The 27,857-nt window shown below is 61.3% G+C and overlaps 4 protein-coding genes across 5 annotated transcripts; all 4 read right to left on the bottom strand.

Moving 5' to 3' along the window:
• Positions 1–1,789: 1,789 nt before the first annotated feature.
• Positions 1,790–5,272, bottom strand: ABB37_04274 (putative Cyc2-like cyclin; the record flags this gene model as incomplete). Its single annotated transcript, XM_015801890.1, has 1 exon — positions 1,790–5,272. The coding sequence occupies one exon, from the start codon at positions 5,270–5,272 to the stop codon at positions 1,790–1,792; it is 3,483 nt and encodes a 1,160-aa protein (XP_015659291.1).
• A 3,053-nt stretch (positions 5,273–8,325) lies between these two features.
• On the bottom strand, positions 8,326–14,052 carry ABB37_04273 (hypothetical protein; the record flags this gene model as incomplete). Its single annotated transcript, XM_015801889.1, has 1 exon — positions 8,326–14,052. One exon carries the CDS (start codon positions 14,050–14,052, stop codon positions 8,326–8,328), a length of 5,727 nt encoding a protein of 1,908 aa, XP_015659290.1.
• A 1,537-nt stretch (positions 14,053–15,589) lies between these two features.
• ABB37_04272 (hypothetical protein) lies at positions 15,590–25,105 on the bottom strand (the record flags this gene model as incomplete). Its single annotated transcript, XM_015801888.1, has 1 exon — positions 15,590–25,105. One exon carries the CDS (start codon positions 25,103–25,105, stop codon positions 15,590–15,592), a length of 9,516 nt encoding a protein of 3,171 aa, XP_015659289.1.
• Positions 25,106–26,126: 1,021 nt separating this feature from the next.
• Positions 26,127–27,504, bottom strand: ABB37_04271 (putative mitochondrial sre-2/carboxylate carrier-like protein; the record flags this gene model as incomplete). Of its 2 annotated transcripts, none has more annotated exons than XM_015801886.1 (1): positions 26,127–27,504. In XM_015801886.1, exon 1 carries the CDS (start codon positions 27,156–27,158, stop codon positions 26,127–26,129), a length of 1,032 nt encoding a protein of 343 aa, XP_015659287.1. In that variant the 5' UTR covers positions 27,159–27,504. The 2 variants fall into 2 exon arrangements, with proteins under 2 accessions (XP_015659287.1, XP_015659288.1); XM_015801887.1 differs by having other exon boundaries at positions 26,127–27,485.
• Positions 27,505–27,857: the final 353 nt, after the last annotated feature.

Here is a 27,857-nt window from a genome sequence, read left to right as displayed (position 1 = left end):
TTTTTAAAAGGGGAGGAGTTATATTACTCGAGTTAAGTTGAACGCGGGAACAGCACCAATCAACGACGATACATATAAATAGAAGGATAATAAGGCGAGTTCAAATCGCACGCACCCGCGCAGAGAGAAGAGGGAGGGGGGCGAGGGCGAAGACACCATGACAACTACAGCAACACTATTTCGTATCAGCGGCCTACACCTTTCTCTCTTTTCTTTTTTGAAAATAATTTTTTTTCCTAATAACAGCTGAAGAAGGTCTTTCCTTTTTTCAGAGATACCGTGTGTGTGTGTGAGAGAGGTTTTTCCTTCTCCTTTTAAAACAATCGCTCTTACGTTTCCGCGGACGCGATGAGAGTGGAAGAGAAAAACAAACAGAAAAAAGGCAACGGTAAAAGGAAAAAACACTTCAGGCGCCTTCTCGGAAAGGAGGGGCACGCGTGGCCGACATTGGGCACCCGCTATATATATTCACACACACATATTCGCTGTACAACATCCTCCCTCCCACAACGATGCAGCCGCATCGCGTGATGGGTGATTAAATGCAGTATATATATATAGAAGGAGAAGGAGTTAAGGAGAGAGCATTGTGTTCCCTTAAAATATATATAATCATATCGCGTTTCACTTTCTTTGGTGTGTGCAAGACTACGCGTGTGTGTTGGGGAGGCTGAAAGCGACGGCGTACCTCCCTTGAGAGCGCGCGAGAGAGAGAGCACCAAATACAGCTGGTGAGGAAACGAAAAGAAGAGGAGGAGGAGAACCGCCCCCCCCCCCCCAACGACAACAATACGGAGTTGACACAACGTGGAAACCCAACATCCAGCAAACAACAACAATAAGAAAAGGACTGGGTATGTAAACCAAAAAAAAAATGGTGGTCCTGCGCGCACGTCCTGCACCACAGATTAGCCGGACTAGACCCCCCACCTTCGTTTTCGCCATTCCGTAATGTCACCTTCCCTCCTCGCTTCCCCTCGACCGCGTTGATGAAACGAGAATAACAGTAATAGTAATGGTAATACTAATAAAACGGGATACGCACATCTTTTTTTAAGGGAGCACAAGGTAAGCTAATAATCAGTAAACAGACAAATAACAGCAGCAACAACAAAAGCTGTTCCAGCACACACACACACACACACTGACGCCTTCTGTGCTCATTCTTCCTGCTGTTGTCTCTGGCGATGCAATCTGCCCTCCGTGTATATGATACAGCAGATCAATCGATGGGGCACGAGCACAGCCTCTTGGCAATTTCTCTCTCTCTCCTCCCCTCCCCTTTTCAAAAAGAAAAAAAAGGAGGCGGTGAGAAGAGGCGACAGCGGTGAGTGGCACTTGAAAAAAAGAAGAAGAAAGAAAACAGATAATAAACAAAGAAAGAACGCGAACACACGTCAACGAACACGCAGTTTCAGCTGGCATGAGGAAATGCACGGAAGCTCCCCGGAAAAAGACATCAACGTCAACAATTTTAAAGGAAGAGAAAGAGGCTGAAATCATCATTTAAACACAAAGGAAAGAAAGGGAAACATCATATAATTAATAATAATAAAACAATTTAATGCAGAATATCCTGACGAGTGCGTAGAGATGCACGCGCAGCCGACACGCGCACAAGAACAACAACAACAAACGTGTGAAGAGAGCAGTAGGATAGCGTTCCATGAGACGCAGCAATCCCTCCCCCCCCCCCGCTTCGCCTGCGCCCTTTGTAATGTCCTTTTCCCTTTGTGGCGCTTCACTCCTCGCGTCTCGCAAAAAGGACGAAACACAACAACACCGACAGTTAGTAGTCCTTGTAGCTGTCCGGCTTCGAGCGCTTCTTGCCCAGCGAGTGCTGCGCGGTGTAGGCGGGACGGCGGTGCACCTGCGCCGGGTACGCCGTCTGCGGGGACCGCCGTGGCACGTGTGCTGCCGCCGCCGTCGCCGCTGCTGCCGCCTGCTCCCCCTCGTGACCACCCCCCAGCATCCCCCTCGCAATCGGCCGTGCTGGGAAGGTGAGACTCGCACCGGTCGTGCTACCGCTGCTGTTGTTGTGGCGGGTGCCTTCGCCGGGGTCTGCGTGACTCACGACCTTCTCGTTGTCGGCGGTGTAAAGGACCGCCGTGCTACCACGCTTCATCGCGGCCAGCACAGCTTCCATGCCGCTGCTGTTGCTGCTGCTGTAGTTGTTGTGATGCGGCGGCGGGTTCACACACGCGGGGCTCGTAAACGAGGAGCCCGAGGAGCAGAGGCTGCTCACCTCGGTCGGGGAGGACACGTTCGGCACTGTCGCCCGCGCCGCACCGGAGGAGGAGGACGTGGTGTCCGTCACCATCAAATTATTGCGCGGACGGTCCGGTGAGGCGTCCGTGGACGGCGGGGATAGCGCCGCCGCTGTTGAGACGGGTGCGGACGCAGACGTCTGCTGTTGCCGCTGCTGCTGCTTCCGCATGCGACTGCTCACGTAGTAGTAGGGCTGCGCGTTCACGTTAATGCCGCTGCCGGGAGTTGTGGAGGAGACAGGGGAGGCCGCACGTGCGGTTGTCGCTGTCGTCGTGCCTGACACGGAGGGCTGCTGCAGTTGCTGAAGCTGCGAGGGGACAAGGGCGGCGACACTCGTGTTGCTGTGCCGCGAATTGCCTTCGCTGGCGGATCCATTGCTCGTATGCGTGTTGCTCGCGGTGGAATCCATCTCCGCTCCCGTGGTAGACGCAGCCGCACGGTTGGTGATGTCAAAGGTGGCCGAGGTCGGCCGCGGGGCCCGCTCCGCCGCGGTGTGGTAGCGAACGGCGTGTGATCCTGCCGCTGCCATTGGAGCGCTGCTGACGCGGCGACTCGCACCCAGGCCGTAGCTGTACACCGAAGAAGACGGCTGCTGTTGCTGGCTGATGGAAGCGGGGGAGGCGTGCCGGTGCATACCGCCACTGCCCGAGGCAACAGGGGCGTCGAAGTATCCCCCTGTCACGGCATTCGCGAAGTTGATGAAGTTGTTGTACCGCGGATTCAATTCCTGTTGTTGCTGCTGCTGTTGCTGCTGGGCCGCATAACTACTGTGCCCGTTGCCACCGTGGTGTGGGATGCCCTCGGCGAGCGGCCACGATGACTGATACGGAGGCTCGTCATTCCACGCCGCCGCTGCCCTGCTACGGTCACTCCCCACGTTGTTTTTGTGGGCCGTCGCTAAAGTTGAAGCGGACGTCACACGGCGCTGCACCGACAGCGGCGACAGCCACGCGCCGGGGGAGTCCTCGCGCTTCAGCCGGGACGCGGCTGCCTCGTCATCGCGGTAGTACTGACGCCACCGCGCATCTTCCTCCTGCCAGGCCGCCGTCGCCGCTTGCGCATTCTCCTGCTTGCGGGCAAAGACGTGCTCATTCAGTTGTGCCATCCACGGCTCGACTAGGGTGTGCCACTGATGCAGGCGGTAGGCACCACGGAGGGTCTTGCGCTGCGTCGCGTCCAACAGGACGGGCTCCGGCGTGACTGCGCTCGACGTCCCCTCCGCTGTTGCCCGTGTAGATGACGGAGAGGTGGCAGCTGTTGACGTCGAAACTTGTCGAAGCTTCTCTGCCGCTTCGTCCACCTCGGCATCGTCCTCGTCCGGTACGTAGGCGGCGACCTTCTCAGGAAACGCCGCGGCAAAGGCGGTCAGCTGTGCCGGTGTCGGATCCACGTCCACCGCCAGCTCCGCCAGCAGCGCGAGCAGTGCCGCGTACTCCGCCGCGTGCACCTGCGTCTCCCAGTCTAGCTTGCTCAGGAACAGCACCTCGAGCTTGTTCATCTCGCGCCCGCTGATGCCGCCGATACGGGCGTAGTAAATATTGCTGTAATACACGTCGTCGCGCAGCTTGATGCCGAGCACGACGCTGGTGATGAGCAGACGGTGGGCGTTGTAGATGGTGATGGGGTGCCCGCTGTGAAAGACGTACTTGAGCAACAGCAGGAAGGCGCAGAGGAGGGCCTCGCCGCTGCCGGTGCAGTACCGCACGAGGCGCTCCACGTACATCGTGACGGACATGGGTGGGATGCAGTGAGAGTGGAAGTCACTGGAGGGGATGGGTTCGCCTTTGTGCAGCTTGCATAACATCCGCATCATAAAGGACAGGGCGAGGAAGGCGTAGCGGGTCTCGATGAGTGGAATGCCGGGCTGCGCCGGAGGTGGGAGAAATACCTGTTGCTGCTGCTGCTGTTGCTGCTGCTGTTGAGGTGGAGGTGCGGCGGCCTTCGAGTGCGCCTGCGCCTCCGGTGGTGTCGCGCAGCTCGGCTGGCTCGCACTCGGGTGACCGCCCAGCTCTGGCTTCAGACCCACGCTGCTGGTGCTCTGCGTAAAAGGGCTTTCCTCCGATTTTTGTTGCTGCTGCTGTTGCCGTTGTGCCAGCGGTGGCGTGTTAAAGCGGGAAGGGTCATACGAGATGCTCGCCGTGACGCTGTCGTTGCTGTACCGGCCACCACCCAGCAAACTGCCGTGACGGGCGAGGCGGGACCTGCGGCGGCTCTCTTTGTCGGACTTATCCGGCTGTTGTTGCTGATGAGCGTGCGCTGCCCGCCGGGGCACCGTGGAGCTTTGGCGGACACTCGGCCGTGAGTTGGAGGAGCCGCTCTCCGACATCCAATCGCCCTCGTCTTCACCGCCGCCAACACCGATGCCGCCGTTGTCGCCGTCCTCTTCCACGGTGGACGCCGCGGTGCGACGGTGACGGCGCCGCACGGACGCAGGCCGCATTGCCGTCGACTTCCCTTCCGCCTCCTCGTTGGTGTTGTCGTCGTCGTCCACGCCGTCACCGCGGTGCAGCACGGCGTAGCCCAACTCCGCCACGACGTCCTCGCCGCCGGTGGCAAAGCGCTTCGGTGGTGGCTCCTGCGGCGTGGCGTCTGGCGCTACGGCGTGTGTGTTGTTGCTGCCGGCTACCATAGTGGGTACCACCTTGATCATTGTTGCGGTGGTGGTTGCCTGGGTGGCGCTGTCATCGTCGTCGCGGCGCGGCTGCTTCTGCTGCTGCTGCGGCGGAGGCAGACGTTGTTGCGGCTGATGTTGGCGCTGCTTTCTGTTACCTTCCTCTTCCCTCTCTGCGTCGTCGTCGTCGTCGCCTCTCTCGCGCTGCTGCGCTTTCGAGACTGCTTTGTCCATCTCGCCGTCGTAGTCCACGGCGTCGTGGACCACCACACGAGTGGCGGCCCCGCCGTTCGCCGCACTCGGCATCGGCGAGACGCTCGTCGACGTCGTCATCGACGTGTCGAGCCGGGTCGAGGAGTAATCAGCGAAGGTGGTGGGATCGGGGATGTGCATTGCAGGTCCTGCCGAGCTGTCTCCGTTTCGGTGCTGCTGCTGCTGCTGCTGCCACTGTTCGTGCGGTGGCCGAGGCCGCTTTGATGACGGAGCGCCACGGGAGGTGAAGTTCGGAGCGGCAACGACTGCTGCTGCTGCTGCTTTTGCTGCTGATGGCGACAGTGATTCTGGCTGCACCGGATACAGATAAGCGGCGAGGTGGCTTTCTACCTCGTGGTGTTCCGCCTCTTCCTCGTTGTCGCGCGGATGACTGCTGGAGCGAGAGTCGAGGGACGGCCGTGACTGGTTTGCTTCTGCGACCACGCGTTTTGCGGTGGCGCGAAGGCGCTGCTGTTGATGCGACGAGGCCCCCGAAAGCGGGGTGGACTCTGCGGAGCTGCCGGTGACGCTGGCGCTGTTCGTGTTGGTGTTGCCTAGCGCCGTCAGGTTCGATGCGCTGTCACAACAGAGACTGCAGGGCGGGTGGTTCGAAAGATGTGTGCCGCTGCTGTTGTGCTGATGCTGATGCTGCTGCTGCTGCTGCTGCTCGTCTTCGGTGGCAAGGTGCGGTGAACGCCTGAGTTCGGCGCAATACACGTCGGCGGACCCTGCGGCACGACTGCCGATGTTACTGCTGCAGCTGGCGTTGCACGCACCACCCCCACTTACACTGCAAGACAGTGAGCGAGTCGGGTGCGGAGGGGATCGTCGAGGCTGGGCAGCAACTTCCACAGCACAATCCATTTACTTCTTTTTTATTTGTGGGTTGTGTGGAGGGAACAGAGGAGGCGGAGGCACAAACACACACACACACAAGTACCAATCAACCAGAGAAGGATTTTGTGTAGAAAAAAGAAGAACACAAGCAAAAACAAGACAAATAAAATATCAGCTGCGTTCTTCTCCTTCTCCTCTATGGGCTCTTTGCTTCCGTTTATCTTCTTTTTTTTTTTTGAAGAGGGATGTGGGGTGGGGTGGTTGGAGAGTGCCGGTGGGGTGCAGTGGACGCCGCTGTTCCTCTCCTGTTCTCCGCCTTTCCTTTACACCGGTTCGCGACGGCACCACACGCGGAGCAGGGGGGGGGGGAAGGAAATGTCTCACGATAATCCTTTAGAAAGGTCAAGGGGAGGTGATGAAGAGAGTGGGTGTGGGTGTGGGTATGAGTGTGCACACAAGACCAACCACCACTATCGCTACTACCACCACCACCACAACAAAGTATCAAACGACAAGCGAGAACAAAGCTGGAAAAGACAAAAAAAAAAACGCGCAGAGTTAATTGGAGGAGACGCCACCGCCACAGAAAAGTACCGGAACCCCAAAAACACAAACAAACAATCACAGCAACAGCAGAAAAACAAAAGAGGAAAATGAAAAGAACAGACCTCGTTCAATCCTCTCTTCTACTTCTTCGCGCTTCTGCCACTCGTCGTCCGCGCGTTACGGGTGTTGTTGAGAAAGAGAAGTAAAGATATGATAGCAATTAAAAAAACGGGAGCAACATCAACAACAACAGATAGAGAGCGAAAGAGAGCGAGAGAGCAGAAAAACCAAGATAAATAATATTAGTAAAAACAAGAAGGGAAGAAGGGCAAAGAAACAAGGTAAAACGCGCACTCAAACAGTTAACTTAGCGAGCTTTATTACTTAAATATATATATGTAGAGAGAGAGAGAGAGCCAGCGAAGAGTTTATCGGAGGACAACACACCAAACAAAGCGTCGCTCTCGTGCTTAAACGGTATCCTTGCTCCTCCACGTTAAGGGAGAGAAGAAACAAACAAACAACGAAAACTAAAAAAAAACCCACGTCGCTGGCGACTTAAGAGAACAAACTACAGACACACACACACACACACAACAAGCTTTATCCGAGAAATTACGCTCTTTATTGAGCACTTTATAAAAGTAAAGCAAAAATTCCCTTTCGTCCGTGCTCAACGAGAGGAAAGTCGCGGAGGTGAATACGACAATTTTTTTTTTTTTTGGGGGGGTTCTTTTTTAAGTACTGTTTCTATACGGTAAGTGATAACGAGAGGTAGAGAGCGAAGAGAGGGAGAGGGAAGAGAGGTAACAACGAGCGGCTTCATTATTGTCATTGTTCCTTCCAGCGGAAAAAAACAACAACATAGTAGTGGCCCATCGTTTCGCTTTGGTTTATTGCTGCAGCTATTTGCAGCAGTTCTTTGCCGTCTCACCAACTTTCCTTTGGAAGAAAAAAGATAATATGCCGCCGCACGATGAACACATGCGTACGCAACAGAGAACATCCAAAGGAGAAGAAGGAGAAACAAAAAACAGAAGGGCAAGGAACCGCAGGCACGAGGCGCGAACGAGGGAGCGAGAGAGGCGGCGCCGCTTGCCCTCGTGTCTGTCCGGTCACGACGCGCGAAACATGCGACGTCGTGCGGCTTTCAGTAATACACATATATACTATAATAAAGAAACACTGTTGAACCGAATTGGGGGAGTAGGTGAAGGTTACTTCTCACCTCCGGTACGACGAGGGCACAATCGCCCAGAGAGGCCTGCTGAACAAAAACAAGAAAACAAGAAAAAGAGGAAAAAAGAAAGGAGACTTGAAAGCATAAACCTCAAAGAAAAAACAAAACTTCCAAGTCAGCATTTAAGCGTTTTGTGGGAGGCCTCGCTTTTGGAGGCTTGGCGAGAGAAGAAGCAATCCAAAACAATATACATACATCTATGTGCATATATATATATGCATGTCTGCTCAGTTCTAGGTGAAGGCGAAGAGAGTCTACGGCAGCAAATTAGCTGAATAAAACACCCACGAAGAAATGGAAAAAAGGGGGGAAAAAAGAGAACACCAATGGAGTAGGTGAGAATGATGAAAAGGAGAAAAAGTCTAGTAGTAGTAGTAGTAGTAGTACAACACAGACGGGAGGGAGAAAGGCTCGCCGCTGCTTCTCACCAGCTGCACGGCGCCCTCCGAGTGCGTCCATTTCTAAAGCGACTGCAACAGGAACAACAAGAAAAGAAAAGAAGTGTGCACCCCACAAAACGACCAACAGCGCGCGTCCATTCAATTTTTTTTTTTATCCGCCTTCATCATGTTCAGTCCGCCCGCTGATAGATCGGCTTCGGCCGCGACAGCCGCGCCACCGCCAGCCGCTGCGCCTCCGCCGCCTCTGCGTTCGGCACCGGCCGCACCACCAAATACGGTCGGCGGTGCTCATCCAAGTACACCTCCTCCACCACCGTTGCCCCGCTGGCCTTCGCCGTCGCGGTCCTTTGCGTACTATCGTCCCCGTCGTTGCGATGGGGACTCCCACTGCCGCCGGCGGTGCTGCTGGCCCTCTCCGCTTCATCCGCGTCGATCGGGCGTGCCCCGCCGTTGCTGTTTAACGCAGGAATGCGCCGCCGGCGGGAGAGGGCCGGCCTGCCGGGCAGCACATCGAGGCCCTCCCGCTCCGGTGCGAGCGCCCACGGCGACCGCCGCGTTGGGTCGGCAAGGCGCAGGGTGGAGTACTTCTCAAACGGCAGTCCCTCCCTCACTCCGTTCACACCGCGGACGACGACGTTGGGGTGCGCCGCGGCAGCAGCGGCTTCCGATTCTGTGGCTGCTGCTGTGGTAGGCGACTGCCGCCGCACCCCGATCATGTGCTTAAACGAGATCGTTGGGATATGCGGCCGGGGACGGGAGCCGGTGAAGTCGCGGGTGTGGTCGTGCGCGTCGGGGTCCTGCATGGCAGCACCAGCGGCTGCGGCGCGCTTCCCCGCTCTCCCTGGCACACTCCCTTCGATTTCCGCCACACGCGGCTTGAACTCGCTGCGGAGGTCGACGATGGGCAGCGCGCCGGCGGCGGCAGCAACAGCGGCAGCGGCGTCTTGGCCCTCCTCGCGGACCACCACTCCTGTCGGGGTGACCGTCGTCGAGCCGAGTATTTCGTCTAACCACTTGCTGCAGGTCCGTACGGTGCTGCTGTCGTTGCTGTTCTTCACCTCCCCGTTGGCGCTGCGATGGCCGGCAGTAGCATGGAGCATCGCCGCAGTTGTGGCCGCGCCTCGTCGCTGCTGCGGCGTGCTGAGACGTGCAATGGTGGCACGGGTTAAGTGCAGCGGCTCCCTCGTGCGGGATGGCGGACGGTAGCGGTCGGGAGTGAAGTTAGTATTATTATTGTTATTGCTATTGCAGTTGCGGGGGGCCGCAGCGGCGGCGGACACGGCAGCCCCTACACTGTTGGCGCGCGCTTTGAAGGAGGGTGAGGGACGCTGCTGCTGCTGCTGCTGTTGCGGCAGCGCATGACGGACGTCAGGTGTGGAGGCGCGGAGATTGCGAGACAGCGCAGCCGGTGCTGCTGCCGCTGCTGCTGCATCTGCGTCGGCGGATGTTGGTAGATCCAGCGTAATCGGACTGACGGAGTTGCTGAGGGTCGGGATGAGCCTGGGCACGGCCGACCCGCCGACATCACTTCCCGCTGCCTTCGTCTTCGCAGGCTGCTGCTGCTGCTGCTGTTGCGATGATGACGGTGGAGCACTGTTGTGACTTACACTACTCAGACGACTCCCGGTCGGTGTCGCGGGACGGCGCCGTGCCCACTCCCACCCCGCGTTGTCACCGCCGCCGTTGCCGCCAACAATCGCGGCGGATGATGTGACAGGGGCATCGGCGCGGCGGTTGTGGTTGATACCGTTTCGGTGCACGTTGCCGCTGTGGAGCTGCTCAAAGAAGGCGCTGCGCCGAAGAGCCCCGAGAGGGGAGCGGGCAGTCGCGTCGATGGCGGTGGACGCAGGCGAGGCTGCCACTGATGTCCGCGCGTTGGCGCGGTCGGCATTGCCCGTGGCGGGTTGCTTCTCGAGACTCCGCTCGACAATCGGTTCTCTGGCTGCTGATGCCGTTGCAGACGTGGGGGACGCAAAAAGCTGGTGATCGCAGTGTCCATTGTCTCGTTGCGGAGACCGTCGTACCGGCGTAAGCGCTCGCATGGAAGGCAGCAACGCGGAGGCCGACACGCAGTACGGGTGCTGCGAGTCCGCCGTCGAGACGCTCTCATCGAGCACCGTCTCCTGGCACACCGGCGACGGAAAACGCAGCGGAGACGTGAGATGAATGGATCGGGTTGGCTGCGCTTGCTGGTTGTAGTACGCCGCGGCCGACCCACGTGTGCGGGACAGCGGGCTGCCGCGACGAGCTAGGGCACTGGCCCGAACCTCGTTCACTACCGTGTTGTCGTGCGCGTCTACAATCGCCGACGTTGCCGGATCTAGACCGTCGGAGAGAAGCGATCGGCCCGGCGGACGTGCGTGAAGGCGATCGTGCGCGGTGTTGCTGATATCTAGCGGAATGGAACCGACGGAGGCGGCGTTGCCTCGACGAGTCGCCGAGGCGGGCCGAATCGCGTACGGGCTGCCCCCCACCCGCGCGTAGCGTCCACCGCCGACGTTGATGTATCCCAGCGGGCGTCGCACCGGCGGCGGGGTCGCAAACGGCTCGGAGGAGCGACCGGCACTGGTGTACCGCCATGGGATGCCCACCGTGGAGGCGGGGAGACTGCTGCGCCGCCGGGGGGCCCATTCTTCTCGATCTTTCTGTCGCTGGCGAGTAGCGGACAAGGCATGCGACGGACGATGACGATGTGGGCGGTGTGGACTGCCGCTGCCGCTGTTGCTGCTGCAGCTGCTGCTGCGCTTCGAGCGCAGTCCCCAGTCGTCCCCCTCTTCTCCCCCTCCTGCCTCTGCGTCGCTGTTGTCAGCCGCCGCGTCATCGTCGTCGTTGTTGGCACGCCTGCGGAGGCCCCGTCGACGTCGCGCGGAGACGCTCCTCGTATTCCTGCCGTCCTCGTCTTTTCGCTTGTCGCCACGCAGGGCGTTCACCAGGCGGTACAACTCCCGACTCGTCAGCCGCTCCGACCCGCTGTCGTCGTCCTCGCTCGCAAAAGCGGACCGGCGAGCACGCCCCTTCCGCGACGCACTGCGATTTTTTTCTTCTGCGTCTTTTGCTTTGGTGGCCTGCGGCCGCGGCGAGGGGGAGCGGCGCCGACCACCACCGCGGCTGCCGCTGCTGCGTTCCTCCTTTTTCTTCGCCTCGCCGCCGGTGTTTTCATCTCGCGCGGCGTTCGGCACGTTGCTGTCGGGATGCTGCGCCGAGGCGTGCGAGCTGGCCGATGAGGAGTGGGAAGGGGAGGGCGTGGACACGACGCTGGAGGAGCTGCGGTCCAGGCTGGCCGGCTTCTGCGTGGTGTCTTCCTCCTGCGGAGAGGCCGGCTCGGCCGCGGCTTTCGGCGCACGACGCACCTCGGCTAGCTTTGTCGGGCGACGACTTTGTGTCGTCTTGCGCGCCTTGTTGTGGTCCTCCGCCGCCGTCTTCGTCTTCGTTGCGTCTTCTTTTCTTTTGGCGGCTAAGGCGGCGCTGCGGGTGGCGGCGGCGGCGCTGACGGCTGTTTGGCGCACGGGGGGCAGCGGCGCCGATGGCGTTTTCCCCTGCGCGTGAATAGCAGAAGATGCTGCTGCTGCGCGTGAAGAGGGCACCGCACCGGCGCTCTTCGTGTGCTTCTTGGGGGTCGCGGCGGCGCCGCCTTCTGCCGCAGTATCGTCCTCAAGTTCCCTTGTGGGATCGCGATAGTGCTCCCCACCTACATCCCTTTCCTCCTGCTGCTGTTGCTGTTGATCGTAGTCTCCCTGCCCTGCGTAGCCCGTAGGGACAACATCCTCCGTCGGCGGGGTTTCCTCGTAGGCCGCACCACCGCTACTCGTACTACCGCGCGAACTCCCGCGTCCGCGCCCTCTGCTCACTGTCCGATGCGTGTCGATGGGTTTGGCGCCTTCATCGTCGTCGTCGCTGTCGTCGCTGCTCTCACCACGTCGGCGCCGTGGGTGCGGTGGGGTTTGCACGCCGGCCTCCGGCAGCTCCCCGTCCTTCAACACCGTCGTGCTCGGGACGCGCAGCACACCGGACGAGGCGGGCGGCAGCACAGTTGGCAGACGCGCAGGCGGAGACGGGGACGTAAGCAGCGGTACGGTGTCCGGTACGTGGAAACCGGCGGGGGGAGAGGAGATCAACTTCGCACCGGGTGGTGGGGGTCCCATCATGTGCTTGACGAGATGCGCGCCAGGTGGGAATGGAGGGTGCTGCTGCTGCTGCTGTGGCGGTTGAAGTGGCTGCCTCTGCGACGGAGGTGCTGACATGCTCAGTGGGACAGAGATGCTCCCTGAGCGGCTCAGCATCATACTTGGCGGCGGCCGGTCTGGACTCTGACGTCCGGTACTGCCCTGCGGGGGAGATGTGCCTCCCCCGGAGGGAGGTGGCGCCGCCATCACCATTTTCTTCTTCATGAGGACGGCTCCCGGTGGCGCCTTCATGACAGCTTTCTGCGGCATCTGCGCGATGGGTGACTGCGCACGTGGCACGGAAGATGAAGGGGACCGGGGAGGCGTTTCTGCGGTGTAGCTGCCGACACTCGCCGAGCGTTGTGGCTGCGGTTGTGGATGTTGTGGTGGTGGCGGCGGGTGAGCGCCGACGGGCATCTTCACCATCTTCACTGCTCCCGGTGGCGATGGCGGTCCGCTGTGGAGCGCTCCCGCCGGCGACTTCCCGCGCTGCTCCGTTGGTGCGGCAGGACCCGGCAAGAGTGGCGGCGCCTGCATGCCTGGCGGCAGCTTCGTGCCAGGCGGCATCATGATTCTTTTCCCCTGCGCCGTCATCATTTCATTGTGGGGCGGCGTCGGCTGCCGCTGTCCGGGTGAGGACGGTGCCGAAGACCCGCTCGGGTGCGGCGAGTGTGACGGCTGCTGCCCTTGCTGCTGCGGCTGCTTGTTCGCCGTTTCGTGCTGCCCATGTGCTTTGTTCTTCTCGTACTCCTCATCTTCGGAGCTGCTGCCGAGTTTAAAGAAGCTCAGCGCACCGGACAGGCCACTCTTAAAACCCGACTTATGCTTCTTGTTGGCCTGCTGCTGCTGCTGCTGCTGCTGCTGCTGGGATGCGTGCAGCGGCGGCGGTGGGGGTTGTCCGGGGTGAGGGGGCGAGAGGCGAGACAGCGGCAGCGAACCTTGCTGCTGCTGCTGTGGTGTTGGAGAGGGAGGAGAACCAGAAACGGGTGGGCCAGCGCCGGGCATCGATCCACGACGCACCGGAGAGAGTCCACCGCCGCGAGACGGAGGGGTATTCGTACTAGGTGGGATGAGCGCAGCGCCGTTCGGTATGCGCAGCTGCGGGGGTTGCTTAGCGCCGGGACCAAGAGGAGGAGACGTCGGGAGATGGCTTCTATTCACTTGTTGCTGTTGCTGTTGCCCAGGTGGTCCTCCTGACATCATCATCATCATCTTCTTGCCAGCCATTTGCATCCCTGGCGGTGTGGGTCCTGGTAGCTTCGTACCCGGCGGCACCATCATCTTCTTGCCATTCACCACCGCGAACTGTGGCGGGTACGGATACGGATACGGACCGGCAGCGGCAGAGGAGGCGCGTCGAGAACCGGGACTTGGCGTGCCCGGCATCCCAGATGAAAGCCCGCCGTCGGTGCCAACGGGAGAGAGCGAGCGCGCGCCTGTTGTCGGACTCGCTGTTCGATGCACATCCGGCGGCGGTGGCATCATCATCATCTTGCCACCCCGCATCATTACTGTGGATTTCCCCATCTGCCCCGGCGGCATCTTCACTTGCATCTTCATCCCCGGCGGTGGCGAGGGGGAAGGCACCGGCATCTTTCCCCGCATCGCAGCAGCAGGTGGGGCACCACCACCTCCGCGTGCCCCGACCGGCATGGGCGGGCCGCCACGGCTTACCATCGGCGGGCTCGCGCCACGAGCGCCGTTGCTCACGTTGTGGTAGCTATTCGCTCCCATGGAGAGTGCGGCACCGCGACCGGCACCACCACCCATGCCAGCGACAGCGGCAGACGAAAGAGAAGGCGACGGTGATGGAGGAGGCGGCGGCCCCTTCACGAAGTGAGCGCCGGGTGGGAGAGCCGGCGGGATAAACGCACCTCCCCCACCGCCACGACGTTGTGGCGACGGCCCCGCGCCGCGTGCGCCGGGAGGGGGAAAGCCAACCGAATCACCACCACCGCCGCCGCCGCCGCCGCGAAACTGCGGAAGGGGGTAAGGACCGCCACCGCCTCTGCTGGTGCTGCTCGCTGCTCCGAGAGAGGCGGATCGCGCGGGTAATGATGGCTGGCTCATTCTAAATGTAAAATAATAAGAAATTAAAAAACACACACCAAAAGTAATAATAAAGAAACGCAAATGCAGCGGTGAAGGGAAGAAGGGATTCGCTGAAGAGCGCAGATCGTCTTCTCTCTCTCTCTCTCCTCTTCGTGTATATATAACGCTCTAACCGTGATCGTCGACAAGGAAGCGAACAACAACAATAACAATAGTAAAGAAAGGTGCGGCAGGCGCGAGGAAATGTTGGGAGATGTCAGACGCTCGGCAGTCCTCCTCCCCACCCCCTCTCCCCCGCGCGGTCTAAAACGGAGTATCGACAGCGATGACAACAACGGCAGATACACCACTCAAGAACAAGAGTTCTATGTAAACACGGTCAACGTTGACACACAAAGAGAGAGGAAGTGTGTGTGTGTGTGTGAGTGAAATATGTATAAGACACCACGAAGGCGTTTCACGTGATCAGTTCCACGTGCTTTCACGCACAATGCAAAAACAAACAAACAAACAAGCAGACAATATCAAATTAAAAACAATGAAACACACTTAGCCAGAGATGCTACAGTGCGCTCAGACGATGCATAGATACCTCGGAGTTGCTCCTCGCTGGAAAACACGGCGGCATTCTTCGCCGCCGTAGATAGAAGCAAATGCTCGCTGATCGGGAAGAAGGAGGGGGAGAAGATATCGAATATGTACCTATAACAGGTATATGTATTTACCTCCTTTCCTTTGAAGCCGTTCTTCTCGTTGACGTTGAGAGGAGAGGAGGTGTGCGTGTGTGTGTGTGTGTTAAGCTCATTTTGCGATTTCGAAAGCGGAGAAAGATAAAGAGACGAGAGAGGTGGCGGAGCATGAGTGCGTGGGAGCGAGGGCCGAAATGCGTTGGGAAAAAAACGGAGGGGGAGGAGACTTCTGCCGGGGGTGAGTGGGGTTCCGTTCTTTCCTTAAAAAAAGAAAGAAAGAAAAAAAGAAATGGATGGAGTGTTCAAGGAGTGTGTGAAAACGGCTTAGGGAGTACCCTCCATCGAGGCGCTTTGCAGTTGTCATCGTGCACGTTCAGGTCAACGCGTTGGGTGCGGGCACAGGGGAAACTGAATTCAGGTAAAACACGAAACAAAAAAAAGCCTCTTTCAAAAACGTGCTTTAAAGAAAGAGAAAGAAAGAATGATCGTAAACAACGTGCGTTTCTCTCTCCCTCTATAAATCGGACGAGCTAGGGCTTGTGCTCAAGCGGATACCCCACACTCGCCAGCTTCAGCAGCGTGTCCGCCGCAGTCGGTCGCTTCCGGCGCTTTCGTAGCGCGCTGTCACGCCGCGCCTGCCCCGCGTCGGCATCGCCGGCCGCCCCGTCGGTTGCGCGGCGGTGCGTTGTTGCTCGATGAAGATTCTTCTCCTGCAAGCGCAGTGCTGACCGCTCGATCGTGTCGAAGGACACCGCACGCGTCGGCGTGGCGGCGGACGGCTCCGTCTCTTCACGGAAGTACGCGCCGGGTCCTGGCGTATCGCCGCGGACCGGGCTCGCCCGTTCCGCCCTTCCAAAGCCGCCCCTGCCGGACCCCCCCGCGCCCGGGGACCACCCCAGACCCTCTCGGAAGTACGTCCCAGGACCTGGGTTGGTGTTAAGGACCGCGTTCGGCCGCTCCGATGTCCCGAAGTGAACCCCTCGTGGCGGGTCCACGCGTGCGGTCCGGTAGTCGTCGTTGTCGTAGGCGCCGGGGCCGGGGTTCGTGTTCAGCACCGCCGACGGCCGCGCCGCCAGGCCAAAGGTGGGCGGGTTCGTCTCCGTCATCGTCCACCTCTCCCGGTAGTACGTTCCCGGTCCGGGGGTGTTGCAGCGGCTGTTTGGCACGGGGCTCGGTCGCTCCGCGCGGCCGAAGCCAACACCCGCCGGCACCGCGCCCGTCAGCTGCGCGACGTACGCCTCGCGGTGATAGGCGCCGGGCCCGGGGTTCGTGTTCGGCACAACGCTGGGCCGTTCGCCGTAACCAAAGCTCGCCGCCGGACCAGCAGGAGCGGCGTACATGGAGTAATACGCGCCCGGACCCGGGTTGCTGTTCATGACCGGGCTCGGTCGCTCACCGAGGCCGAAGCTCGGAGCAGGGCCGACCGGCGCGGAGGACAGGATGTGGTACGTTCCAGGGCCAGGGTTGTCGTGGAGGATCGGGCTCGGCCGTGCGCTAAGTCCGAAGCCCGCGGCAGGGCCCCGAGGTGCAGAGGGAGTCGCATCGTACGCTCCTGGACCGGGACCGTCATTCAAGACCGGGCTCGCACGTTCTGCGAAAGTGAAGGTTGCCGCTAAAGGGCCTTTCCCGCGGGGCTGCGCAGCACCAAAAGCGGAGTACGCGCCGTCGTAGGCGCCGGGTCCGGGGTTGTCATTGAATGCCCGGTCATCCCGCCCGGCGGAGCTGAAGGACGGTCCAGACGGCCCTGACGTGAGCCCGCTCGCGTCAAAGTAGGCGCCGGGGCCCGGCGTGTCGCACCGCCCTGCTGTCGGGTCAGGCCTCTGTGAGGTGCCAAAGGTCGCCGCTGCTGCTGCTGGGCCGGAGGAGTTGGTCACGTGCGGAAGGTCGTAGCTGCCAGGACCCGGTGTGTCCACGTTCCCTGTACTCCACACACGCGGCGCCTGTCCTATGGTCGGCACCGCTGCGGCAGCACCTTTGCCTTTCGTGAACCCGTCAGCCGGCGTGTAGCTGCCGGGCCCCACCATCGGAGACGCGTCCACGTCGCCGGCGCGCAGTGCAGGACGCGGCCCGCGCGGGATCGTGAAGCTCGGGCTCGCACTCTGCTGAAAGCTTTCCGTGTCATACGCACCCGGGCCGACGGAGTGCCCTCCTTCGCGTGCGCTGCTGCCCACCGCGGGCATACGAGGAGCCGTGCCGAAGCCGTGCGACGGCGACGCGCCGCGCTCCGTGTTAGTGGTGATATCGTAGGCGCCTGGCCCAGGCGCTTCGCCCCGCCTCTCCCACTCCCGATTCACCGGCCGGCCTGGCATGGTGAAGCCACCGGCCGAGCCGCGTGTCTGCGTCGCGTGAAACGCAGCTGCGCTGTCGTACGCACCAGGGCCGGGCGTTGCTGCACCACCGTACTCTCGAACACCGTCGTTGTCGTCGTAGACACTCTTGGAGGTGGGAGGCAGCCGGTGCGTGGGCGCGGTGCCAAAGCGATGGGCCGCCGCCGTTGCGGTGGCGATGCTGCCGTCCAAGTGTGTTAGATCGTAGTAGCCCACGCCGGGGGTCTGATGCCACATCGCCGCCGCCGCCGCGTCGGCGTTGTTGGTGGATCGTCCAAGCAGCAGCGCCGCACGTGCGTGCTGTTGCACCTCGACGGGCACGTCGTAGCTTCCAGGGCCTGGCAACGCCCCTGCTGCGGCGGCGGACGCGATGATGTCCCGGCCGTTGTCTCGCGCAGCGATGATGCGATGGGCCGGAGCGCGCGGCAGCACCTGCGTGTCAGCGCGGTCAATCACGTAGCTGCCCGGCCCGACGCCTTCTCCCGTCTGATGCCCCGCCCCTGCTCCTTCCGCGGAAGCAAAAGGCATGCGGGGGGCTGTGCCGAACCGTGCGGCTGATGATGCGGCGGCTGTCGTGAAGCCGCCTGGGAGGTCGTAGGAACCCGGTCCCACCGCCGCTGCGGTGCCGCTATCCAGTCCGTTTTTGCGATCCGCGTCCGCCGGCATGCGGGCGGCGTGCGGAAACGTCGGCCCTGTGCGAGCCGCCGCTGTTGCTGCTGCAGCAGACGGTGATGATGCCGCGTCGATGTTCGGTGCGTACGACCCCGGACCAGGTCCGGTGCGAGCGCCCGACCCATCCGCGCTGCTGTCAGCTGGATAGCGCGGTGCGGTGCCGATCCGCACACCGCCTGCCGCCGTACCACCCGCGGCGATCGACTTCTCATACGCCTCCGCCACGTCGTAGGCACCAGGGCCTGGAAAGGTACGATCGTTGCCGCCGTGCTCGGTCAGCGCACGCGGCACCGTGACGCCGCTATGAAGAGGCGGAGGCGGTGGCAGCGCATAGGAGCCGGGGCCCACTCCCGCCGCTTCCGCCGTACCCTCATGATACGCCGCACCGTCTTCCGTGACGTGCTTCGGAGCGGTACCGAAGCCCCACTGCGGGCCCTCCGGGAATGATGGCGGCAGCTGATACGCACCGGGGCCGGGGCTGCCACGATCCACCGCAGCTCCTGCTGCTGAAGTCGCCCCTCCATCGCCTTTTTCATCTGCAGCCGCCCCGTGCGTCGACGCCCGTGGGAAGCTGTACGACGCCGACGTCGGCATCTGCGAGCTGCGTGCAAGACCGCCAGCGACGTCGTACGCGCCTGGACCGATACCGGCGCCATCCACTGCGTCTGCGCCGCCCGCTGACGCAAAGCGCGCAGCAGTGCCGAAGCGGTACGCAGTAGCAGCGGCCGCCCCACCGCCGCCGTTCTGTACCCACCGATCGGCACGGTTCGCGTCGTAAGCACCAGGGCCGGGACCGGCGTCTCTCATCGCTGCTGCAAAAGCGAAGGAGGAGGTGGACGGGAACACGGCTCCTTCGCCGGCCCTCGATGCCCCGCTGCCATACACGCGCCCATCGTCGTGCGCGGCGGCGGTGCCGAAGCGATGGGCGGGTGCGGCTGCTCGCACCGACGCATCCACCGGCGAGTACGCATTCGGCGCAGGCGTAGCCCACCCATCGCCGTCAACGCTGCTCGACGCCGCGGCTGGTTGTGGGAAGCGCGCCGCACCGCCAAAGTGCACCGCCCGCTCGCCCGCGTCGTTCACCGGGCTGCCATTGCTGCTGCTGTTGTTGTAGCGGTAATTGTTGTCCGGAGCGTACGCCCCTGGTCCCGGCGTGTCGGTCGTGACCGCACCAACACGGTTTGCTGCGCGTGGAACCGTGATGGACGGTGCGGCGGGAAGGGCAGCGTACACGTTCGGTTCGTAGGCGCCTGGGCCAGGCCCGGTGGCGGTCACGTTTGCGTCCGCATCTCCGGCGAGGGTACGCGGCGCCGTGCCGATGCGGGGAGCCGCCGCTACCGCTGCCCCACCGCCCAGCAAATGCCGGCTTCCCATGTCCGTGTACGCCTCTGGCATGTACGCACCGGGGCCTGGGACGTCCATACGACCGACTTGTTCCTCTGTCAGGAAGATGCGTGGTGCCGTGCCCATCTTCGCTGCTGCTGCTCCTCCGCTGTATCCTGTGCCCATGGCGGTGTACGCCTCCGGCATGTAGGCACCTGGCCCGGGCACATCATCACCATCTGCTCCTGAGCGGGGCAAGGACGCACCGTCAGGACCGGCAGCTCCAGCGTGCCGTGGGGCGGTGCCGAAGTGGTACCCCGCCGCGCCCGCACCCCCTCCGTCCAGCAGCTGCCCGTCACGCGTCACGCGGACCTCGTACGCACCGGGACCGGGTGCCTCTCCGCTACCTCCCCCATCCGCACCAGTGCCGTTACCACTGTTCATTGCCCGCGGCGCGGAGCCAAACGTGTACGGGTGGACGTCAGACGGGTACTGTGGATCGTACTGACCCGGTCCCAACCCGGAGCCGGTGTCGCCGTACATCACGCCGCGACCGACGGTGGAGCCGTCGTTGTGCACCGCGCGCGCCAGCACCACCTGCGGCGCGCTCTTCTCCACCTGCGCGTATTGGGGACTGTAGGCTCCTGGACCAGGTACCCATGCCCCGCCACCGTTGCTGTTGCTGTACACAGCGGCCCCGTTGACGTACCCGGCCGGTTCGCCATACGAGAGAGGCGGTCGAGCCGCGGCGGTGCCCATGATGGCGCTGCGCCCGAGAGGGCTGAGATCAACGATTTGGTAGGTGCCGGGGCCTACGTGGCCACCAGCTCCTCCACCGCCGTCATCATCCGCATCGCTGCCGTCTCCCCCCTCGCTGAAGCGAGGTCCACGAGGAAAGCTGTAGGCGGGGACGAATGCGTCCGCCAGATAAGGGTCGTAGCTGCCGGGCCCGACCATGCTACCGCCACTGTTGTGTAGAAAGCGCGCTGCCGTGCCAAACGCAGCAGCATTACCACCCCCGCCGCCAGTACGCGCAGCCTGGGCTCCGGTGTGCACCTCCACGTCGTACGCACCCGGGCCCGGGACATCTTCGCTCACCGCCTCCGCTGCCGTCGCCACGTCAGCAAAACGCGCACTCGTGCGGGCGAGGGAGACGGTACGAGGCGCCGGTGCCCGAACGTCAACAGGATCGTACAGCCCCGGGCCCGGCTCTTCCGTATCGTGCGGCCCATACGGTGCGTGCGCGTTGCCGCCATCGCGCGACAGCATCATCAGCGCGGCGCGTCCGGCTGGGAGGGCGGGGAGGTTGTAGCTACCAGGACCCACCTCACTGGCGACGAGGAGAGAAGACCGCGGGGCCCGTCCAATGACGGTGCCGGGGCGACGAGCGAGCTGCGCCGCCGCGTCCACGTCGTAGGCGCCGGGCCCGGGCGTGAGGCCTGTCAGAAATCCCAAAGGCGCATCGTCCGCTAACGCATCGCTTTCCTTCGCCAGCCCCGTGCGCTCCCACGGAAAGCGGGGGGCGGTTGTGCCGAGCATCGCCGTAGGACCCGTGGCAGGCAGCGGTGGAAGCGTGTAGGTCCCTGGCCCGGGTCTCTCGTCACCATTTTCATCGTGAACGGCTGCTGCTGCTGCTGCTTCGTCGTAACGTGTCCGTGTGGTTGCCCGTGGCAGCGCCCCGCCTTTCCCTCCACCGTGCAGCCTCTCATAAGCGGCGTGTACGTCGTACGCTCCAGGACCGGGGACAGGGTTCTCGCTGTCGTACTCCCCAGCACCGCCTTCGACGTCCCTGCTCGATGAGTCGTGTGGAAAGCGCGGTGCAAAACCGATCACCGCCGTTGCGGCAGACGGCTGCACGGCGCGATAGGCCGCCTCGGTGTTGTACGCACCCGGGCCAGGCATCTCTTCGGCCGGGGCATCAGCGAAAGCACCTTTAAAAGGAGCTGTGATCGCGGCAGCCGCTCCTGCTAGTGCTGCTGGTGAAGACGCACATTGGTAAGGCATGCGAGTGGCAGTTCCAAACGACCACTGCGGGCTGCGCCGCGGACCCCACGCATCACTCACCACGACGTCGTAGGTACCAGGGCCGGGCAGCGCAGCACTCCTTCCTTCATTATTACTGCCACTGCCGTCGACACCACTCGCAGCAGCAGCAGCGGCGGTGGTCGACTGCAGAGGTCCGCGCGGTCCGCGGTCGTGCTTGAAGGTCATGGACACCGCCGGCGCACGTCTTTGTGTGAAGCGCAGCGCCGCCGCCGTCTCGTAGCTCCCGGGGCCGGGTTCCGCGTCGCCTGCGCCGCCGGCATTGTTGTCCGCTGCTCCTCCGGTGCTTGAGAGGGTGGTGGCAGCGGGAGGGAAAGACGGAGGTGGCGGTGAAGGATTCCGCCCAGGGAAGCGCAAGCTCGTGAGTCGTAACGCGACACCACTGCCGACGCCGTGCCACACACCACCCTCTCTCCTCCGCGCGGCGTCCGCCGCGGCCGCCTCGCCGTCCATCGAAAAGACGTCCCCTGCCGCTTCCTCCTTCACCACCTCCACCCCTTCACGTCGGGGCAGGACACGGCGACCACCACCCGCGAGTGAAGGGTGCGCCCAGAAGTCGGCGGTGGAGGTGCCGATGTAGGCCCCACCAGCCCAGTCCCTCCACGGTACAACGAAAGCCGCGGTAGCCCTTCCTCGCGGCTTATCTACAAACGGGACGCCAACCGCGCCTTCTGTCTTCGTGGACGACACCGCCGCCGCCGCCGCCGCTTCCGTTGTCGTTCCTGTCGCTTCTCCGGCTAGCGAAAAACCAGTGAAGTGCGCGCCGTCGAGCGACTTGGCGAATTGGAAGCCGAGCTTCGCGCTGCCGAGGGGGCGGCTTTGATCGATGCGGTCACCGTCTACGATGTTGTACGACCCGGGGCCTGGCAGGGCAGCCGCGCGCTGTGCCCACGTTGCGTCCCGCTGATACGGTGAGCCGAACTGCAGCTGGAACTGCCGGGCACTCGTGCTGCGAAAGACCACGCTGCTTCCCCTCACCGCCGGCTGCTTTGCCTGTGCAGCGGCGTCTCCTGCGCTGCCTTCCCTTTCCCCGGCTTCTTCCGTCTTCGTCTTCTCCTTGTCCGGGTGCACATCCTCCGTGACGTCTTTGGCGCGGTGGGCGTCGTAGAGGTTATACGCACCAGGGCCGGGGGTGATGGACTTCATTAGTGGCATCCGGGCTGCCTTCGGAATCGCAGCCCCGCGCACACCGTGCGCCGCGGAGCTCCACGCGTAGGCGACGTCGACGTGATAGGCGCCAGGGCCGGGCACGCCAACGGCCGGCCGCTGGCGCGGACGCGAGAGGGCGCGGAGTGCGTCCTCCACTCCCTCGTCTTCGTTCGTTGCGGCTTCCTCCTTGTTCGCAGCGACCTCGTCGGCGGTGGGTGTCGGCGTCGGTTGGTCCGTCGTGTCAGCCCTTTCTGCCTTGTCGTCGTCACGATGCCCGGCTTCCACCCCATCATCAGCGGCCAGTGGCGGCTCCCTGTGGGTCTCGGCCGGTGCAGCGACTGCCTTCTCTTCCTCCTCCGGTGCTTCACTCGGCGAATTGGATGTAGGGGGCGCTGAGGGTTCTGGTAGGAGAGGCGGGGGCGGCGGCGGTGCTGCCGCCTCTGATGTTGTGGTGGGTGTCACCGTAACATCCACAATGCTGGTCGGCGAAGGCGACGGGCCGTCTTTTGGTGATGTCTGCTGCTGCTGCTGCTGTGGCGGCGATGGTGACTTGTCTTTCGTGCGAGCTGTCGTCGTTGCTGTAGCTGCAGCTGCTGCCTTTGCAGGGGACGGCGCATCACGAGCAGCGGCCATGATTTCCTCCATGTAGGTGCGCCGCTGGCTGGTGCCTATCACAGCAGCGCGGCCCTGCATGTTTTCCTTCGCAGCCGCTGCCTCTTCTGCCAGCCAACGCCTCCGCTGCTGCTGCTGGTGCTGCGGATGATGATGCAATGACGCGTGCTCTTGTCGGTGGGCGACGGCGCTGCTGACGGCGTCGTCAGCGGAGGGGGCAGCGGCACCGCGCGCTCGTTGGGCTGCACCGACCTCCTGGCTCGAGTGTGGGCTGCGTAACGCCGATGCGTGAGTCGTGCTCGACGGCGCGGCATCCTCTTCCGCACCATCGCTATCGTTTACGCGCTCCATCAGCTCATCGTATAGGGCGTGCTGGGCCTGATACGCGCACGCGGTAGCGTGCGAGGCGGGGTTGATGGCCATCGTCACATCTGGGAAGTCAGCCCAGTAACACGTGCACAGCCGCTGCGCTACCTCACGTAGCACCGCCTCTTCCTTCTTCCGCGCGCTGGCTTTCCCTTCCTCATTCTCCTTCTCTACCATTTCCGCTTCTCTTGTGTTGCGGCCGTGCGGAACACGGTGTCGATGCTGGCGAATTGGAGAGGCCGCTCGAGCGGAGGAGGCAGGCACAATGTGGGACTCGTGCACCTCCGGCTGATTCGGCCACTGCAGCCGCACTGCGTCCGTCCTTGCGGCAAAAGGAGAAGTAGCCGTTTGCCGTGATCGCGGCGGTGGCGTCTGCAGGTGCGCACCTTCCGGCCCAGCACGACAACGCTGACGAGACCGCGGAGACGGTGTTGCCGCGAGTGGAATGAGTCTGTCTGCCGCGTGCTTTGGTGATGCGCGGCGGCTCTCAAGCTGACAGGGACGCCCAGCACACCGACACGAGTCGCAGCGACGGCAGCAATACGGGCAGGTGAATCGAACGGCGTGCCGAGAGGAGGAGGAGAAGGAGGAAGAGCGCAGATGCCGTTGCTGGTAAGGAGACAAACGTGTACTTGCGCCTGCCATCAAGCAGGAGGAGGTGTCAGATGACGACGACGACGACGTTAGCTTCGTCGGACTGGAGGTGAGGGCGGAGGTGTCCGTGCTCGCTAACACTTTCGCCCCTGACATCACAGCTGTGCTGCACGCAATGCCGGCCGATTGCGTGGATTTCAACGTTCGGGCTCCCCTTTGGACTTCCCTTTCGCCATCGCCGTTGTCATCTGGAGGCGGCGGTGGAACCCGGATCGCAAAAGGAGAAGCATCCCACGAATGCTGAAAGCACCCACAGGACGAAGGCGCCGCACCGTGAGAAGAGGCGTGGGCCGTGAACTGCACTCGGCGATCGTGCTGGTGTTTGCCGTGCTTGCCTGTCGCCATCGTCGACGATGGCGAGCTGCGATAACAACCGTGTATAGTCTGCCTCGAGGTAGCAGCGGCATCCATTTCTTGCCGCCCGATCTCCTGCAACGCCGCGTACATCTGTTGAAAGGACGTCTGCAGAGGCTCTTTTCCCTTCTCCTTGGTATTCGCAGTTGACGCTGCTGCTGCTGTGGTGGTGGTGTGGGTGTGTTTCGCCGTGTCGTGCAACCGAACAGCGCTTTCGCGTGCACGCCCTGGCTTACTGTCGTTGGGAAAGCTGCTGCTGCTGCGACTGCTGCGACCCCGCAGAACACCTAAAGGCGGCTCCCGCACGTAGTCGTATTCGTAGGCGTAGGTGTCAGTGTCGTCGGGCACGTCGCTTGTGCCGTTCACGTGCGCTGATGTCGGCTTTCCCTCACGATGACGGTGATGCGGACTACGATGGTGGTGATGGTGGTGGTGACGCGGTGGGCGGGCAGCGGCGGACACGGAGGCCACAATGGAGGCGTTGGTGGTACTCCGTGCGACATCCCGCAGGTAGGCCAGATAGGACGACGACTCCAACACGGACATGACAGCACAATGGAGTGAAAGAAAGAAAGCAAGGAAGAATAAAATGACAAGCGAAGCGGACCGCAGCAAACTTACGCGGCTGCGTCAATAGAGAGTTGTGCTCTTCTATGAAAGTAAAAAGTGTGTGAGGCGCTTCCTTCAACAACGCCGACCATCAAAAGCAGGAGCGGGAAGAGAGAAAATAATAATAATGAATACAAAAAGACCTCGAAGGACGCCCACACCAGTTACTGTTGGTGATCTACGTGCAACGTTCAGCCGTCTTCGGCACACACACACACACACACAGACACGTGGTACTGCAGGTCCCCTCCGCTTTCTGTTCTATGGAAGTGTATTTTTTTTCTATGTGTCTATTCGGTACTTCTTATGAAATATGTCACTGCGTCTCCTTTTGCTCGCAGTGTGGCTGCTCGTCGGCCGCCCCGTCCTCACAGTCGTAAAACAAAAAAAAAATTAAAAAAAGGTATGTGCTTACGACGCAAGTAATACAAAGGGAAGAGGGGGGAGGTGTGTGCGTGTGTGAGAGGGAACTACAAGTAGATGGCGAAGGTGTCCCCCCCAGGTGATGTCAGCGTTTTCCCGTGGTACTGGTGATGGAAACTCTTTCCTTTCTCCCTCCCGATAAGATAAACATAAGATACATCCGTTGATCGACTGTCGGTGGGGCTTTACTGTCCGTAATGCACAGCGAGTGTGCCTCGCCTCCTCTTCCCCACACGATGAGAGGCATAGTGGAGGTGTCGGTGGTAGTAGTAGTAGTAGCGGCAGCAGCAAAGACTCGGTTCGTCTCCCGTTCAACATATGTTTCCGTTCGTGACACACAACACTATTAATGAAGTGGTGGTGGTGGTGGGAGGGGTATAAACACCTACTGAACAGACTTTCATTAACCTTCAGCGATCGCCTGCGCGGTGTGGGCAGCAGCAGAAAAATCAAAACAAGCAAAAAGCCGCAGTTGCGACGCAACACAACTGCTTTATGCATTTTCCACCTTTTTAATTATTAAACTGTTATTGAATTACAGCCCCTTATTGAATTGCGCGTGCGTTACGGCGTGTCCCAGGTCGTTCTTCCGCCCCTGAAACGACTTCTCCAGCCACGTCACCGGCACCACCGTCGTCTGCGGAAACACCGCGATGCTCATCGGCAGCGCCACACACAACACGCTCACCAGCGTCAAAACGTTCATCGGCAGGTACAACTGCGTGTGCCGCTTCACAAAGAAAGGAATCCCCTTCACCGGATGAAAGAGGAAGTTCATAAAGACTGGCGGAAGGAGCATCAGCGGCACTGGAATCATCACACGACTCAGACCCACCTGCGCCACCGCCAGTCGACCTGCCACCGCGGACGGCGTGCCGTCGTTTAGGTCGGTTCCCGTCTCCGGGTCCTGCACCGCGATGCCCTGCAGCACGTCGCGAAAGCGAATTACACCCAGGTTGGCGATGTTCGCACACGCCACCGCCGTATACGGAATCATCAGCTTCCAGAACCCTCCCACGGCAGCCGAGGAGGCCGCCATCTTGCTCATTGCATACGAGATGCCACAGGCCGTGCAGGTGGCGACGCAGTAGCCCAGGCACAGCTCCCGCATCGGTAGGCCGTTCTTGCCGCTGCCATTGCAGTAGTTAAAGCCCACGTTGTAGGTTTGGTTCGAGAACTGCCAGAACATGCCACGCAGCGGGGTCTGCTGCGAGGGGGCCAGCATCCCGCACAGGTTGATAAAGTTCATCGGCACAAAGGCGGAAAAGCGAAAGGGCAGCAAAATCGGCTGCTTCGACTCAGGGTGCACGATGCACTGCACCCGCTGCCGTGCGTCGAGGTAGTCCGTCACCCTCACGTCTTGCCAGCCGTCATCGCGCTTGCCGACCTTCTCCAGCAGCTGCTCACTCAGCGCGAGACGGGTCGGGGTAGTGAGGAGGGTGCGGGGGTCCGTCATGGCGAGAAAGTGGAAGAAGCGGCCGCCGTAGGTGGACTGGTCGGGCTGGAGGTCGTGCGGGAAGTGGGCTACGTCGCCCAGCGTCAAGGGTGCTGCGTTTGAATGCCCCATTATTTTATTTTAATTATTGTTATTATTTGAGTTCTTCTAGTTCTAGTATTTCTATGTGTGATAGATTTGTGCTGTCTAGCGGGGTCCTAGGACGTAAGGGAGGAAAGAACCGAGCAGAGGAGCAGCGAGCCGCGTTGCCAGGCTGCTTCGGCAATCAAGGCAGCAACAACAAACGAAGGACGGCAATGGCGTGCCAGTCAACAAAACACGCTGCAGACGATAAGCGCAGATCGGTAATGCGTGTACGCTTTATTTTTCTCCTCTTCTTTTTTTTGTGTTTTTCTCAGTTCGTGCTCGTGTGGATGCGCGAGGGTTGTGTGCACGGCTGCGTTGAACAGCGGGGCCTCAACATGGTCATCAACAAGAGCAACAACAACGAAAAAAGAGGGTAGTATCAGAAGGTGTGTGGAGAGAGAACGAGCGGCGTTAAGCCACGGTTGAGTACCGCCCCCCCCCCCCCCCCAACCGCCAGCGGTGGGAGAAGGCACAAAAAAGGCCGAGGAAGGCATGAGTTCCCCCCGCTTCCCTCTCGTACGCGCTTCACTGCTCACATGAAGACAACCAAGGAACAAGCAAACAAACACGCGACATCATCGGAAGCCACTGCTTTTCATTTGGGGGAGGGTCTTTTTGGCCTTCTCCATGCGGCTTCCACGCACCGTTTATTTCATGCCATTATTCATTATTATTATTGATGCT

The sequence above is a fragment of the Leptomonas pyrrhocoris genome, assembly GCF_001293395.1.
Source record: "Leptomonas pyrrhocoris isolate H10 chromosome Unknown, whole genome shotgun sequence".
NCBI classification, from domain to species: domain Eukaryota; phylum Euglenozoa; class Kinetoplastea; order Trypanosomatida; family Trypanosomatidae; genus Leptomonas; species Leptomonas pyrrhocoris.
Note: the sequence above shows the minus strand (reverse complement) of the source record. Positions and strands in the feature narration are given on the sequence as shown.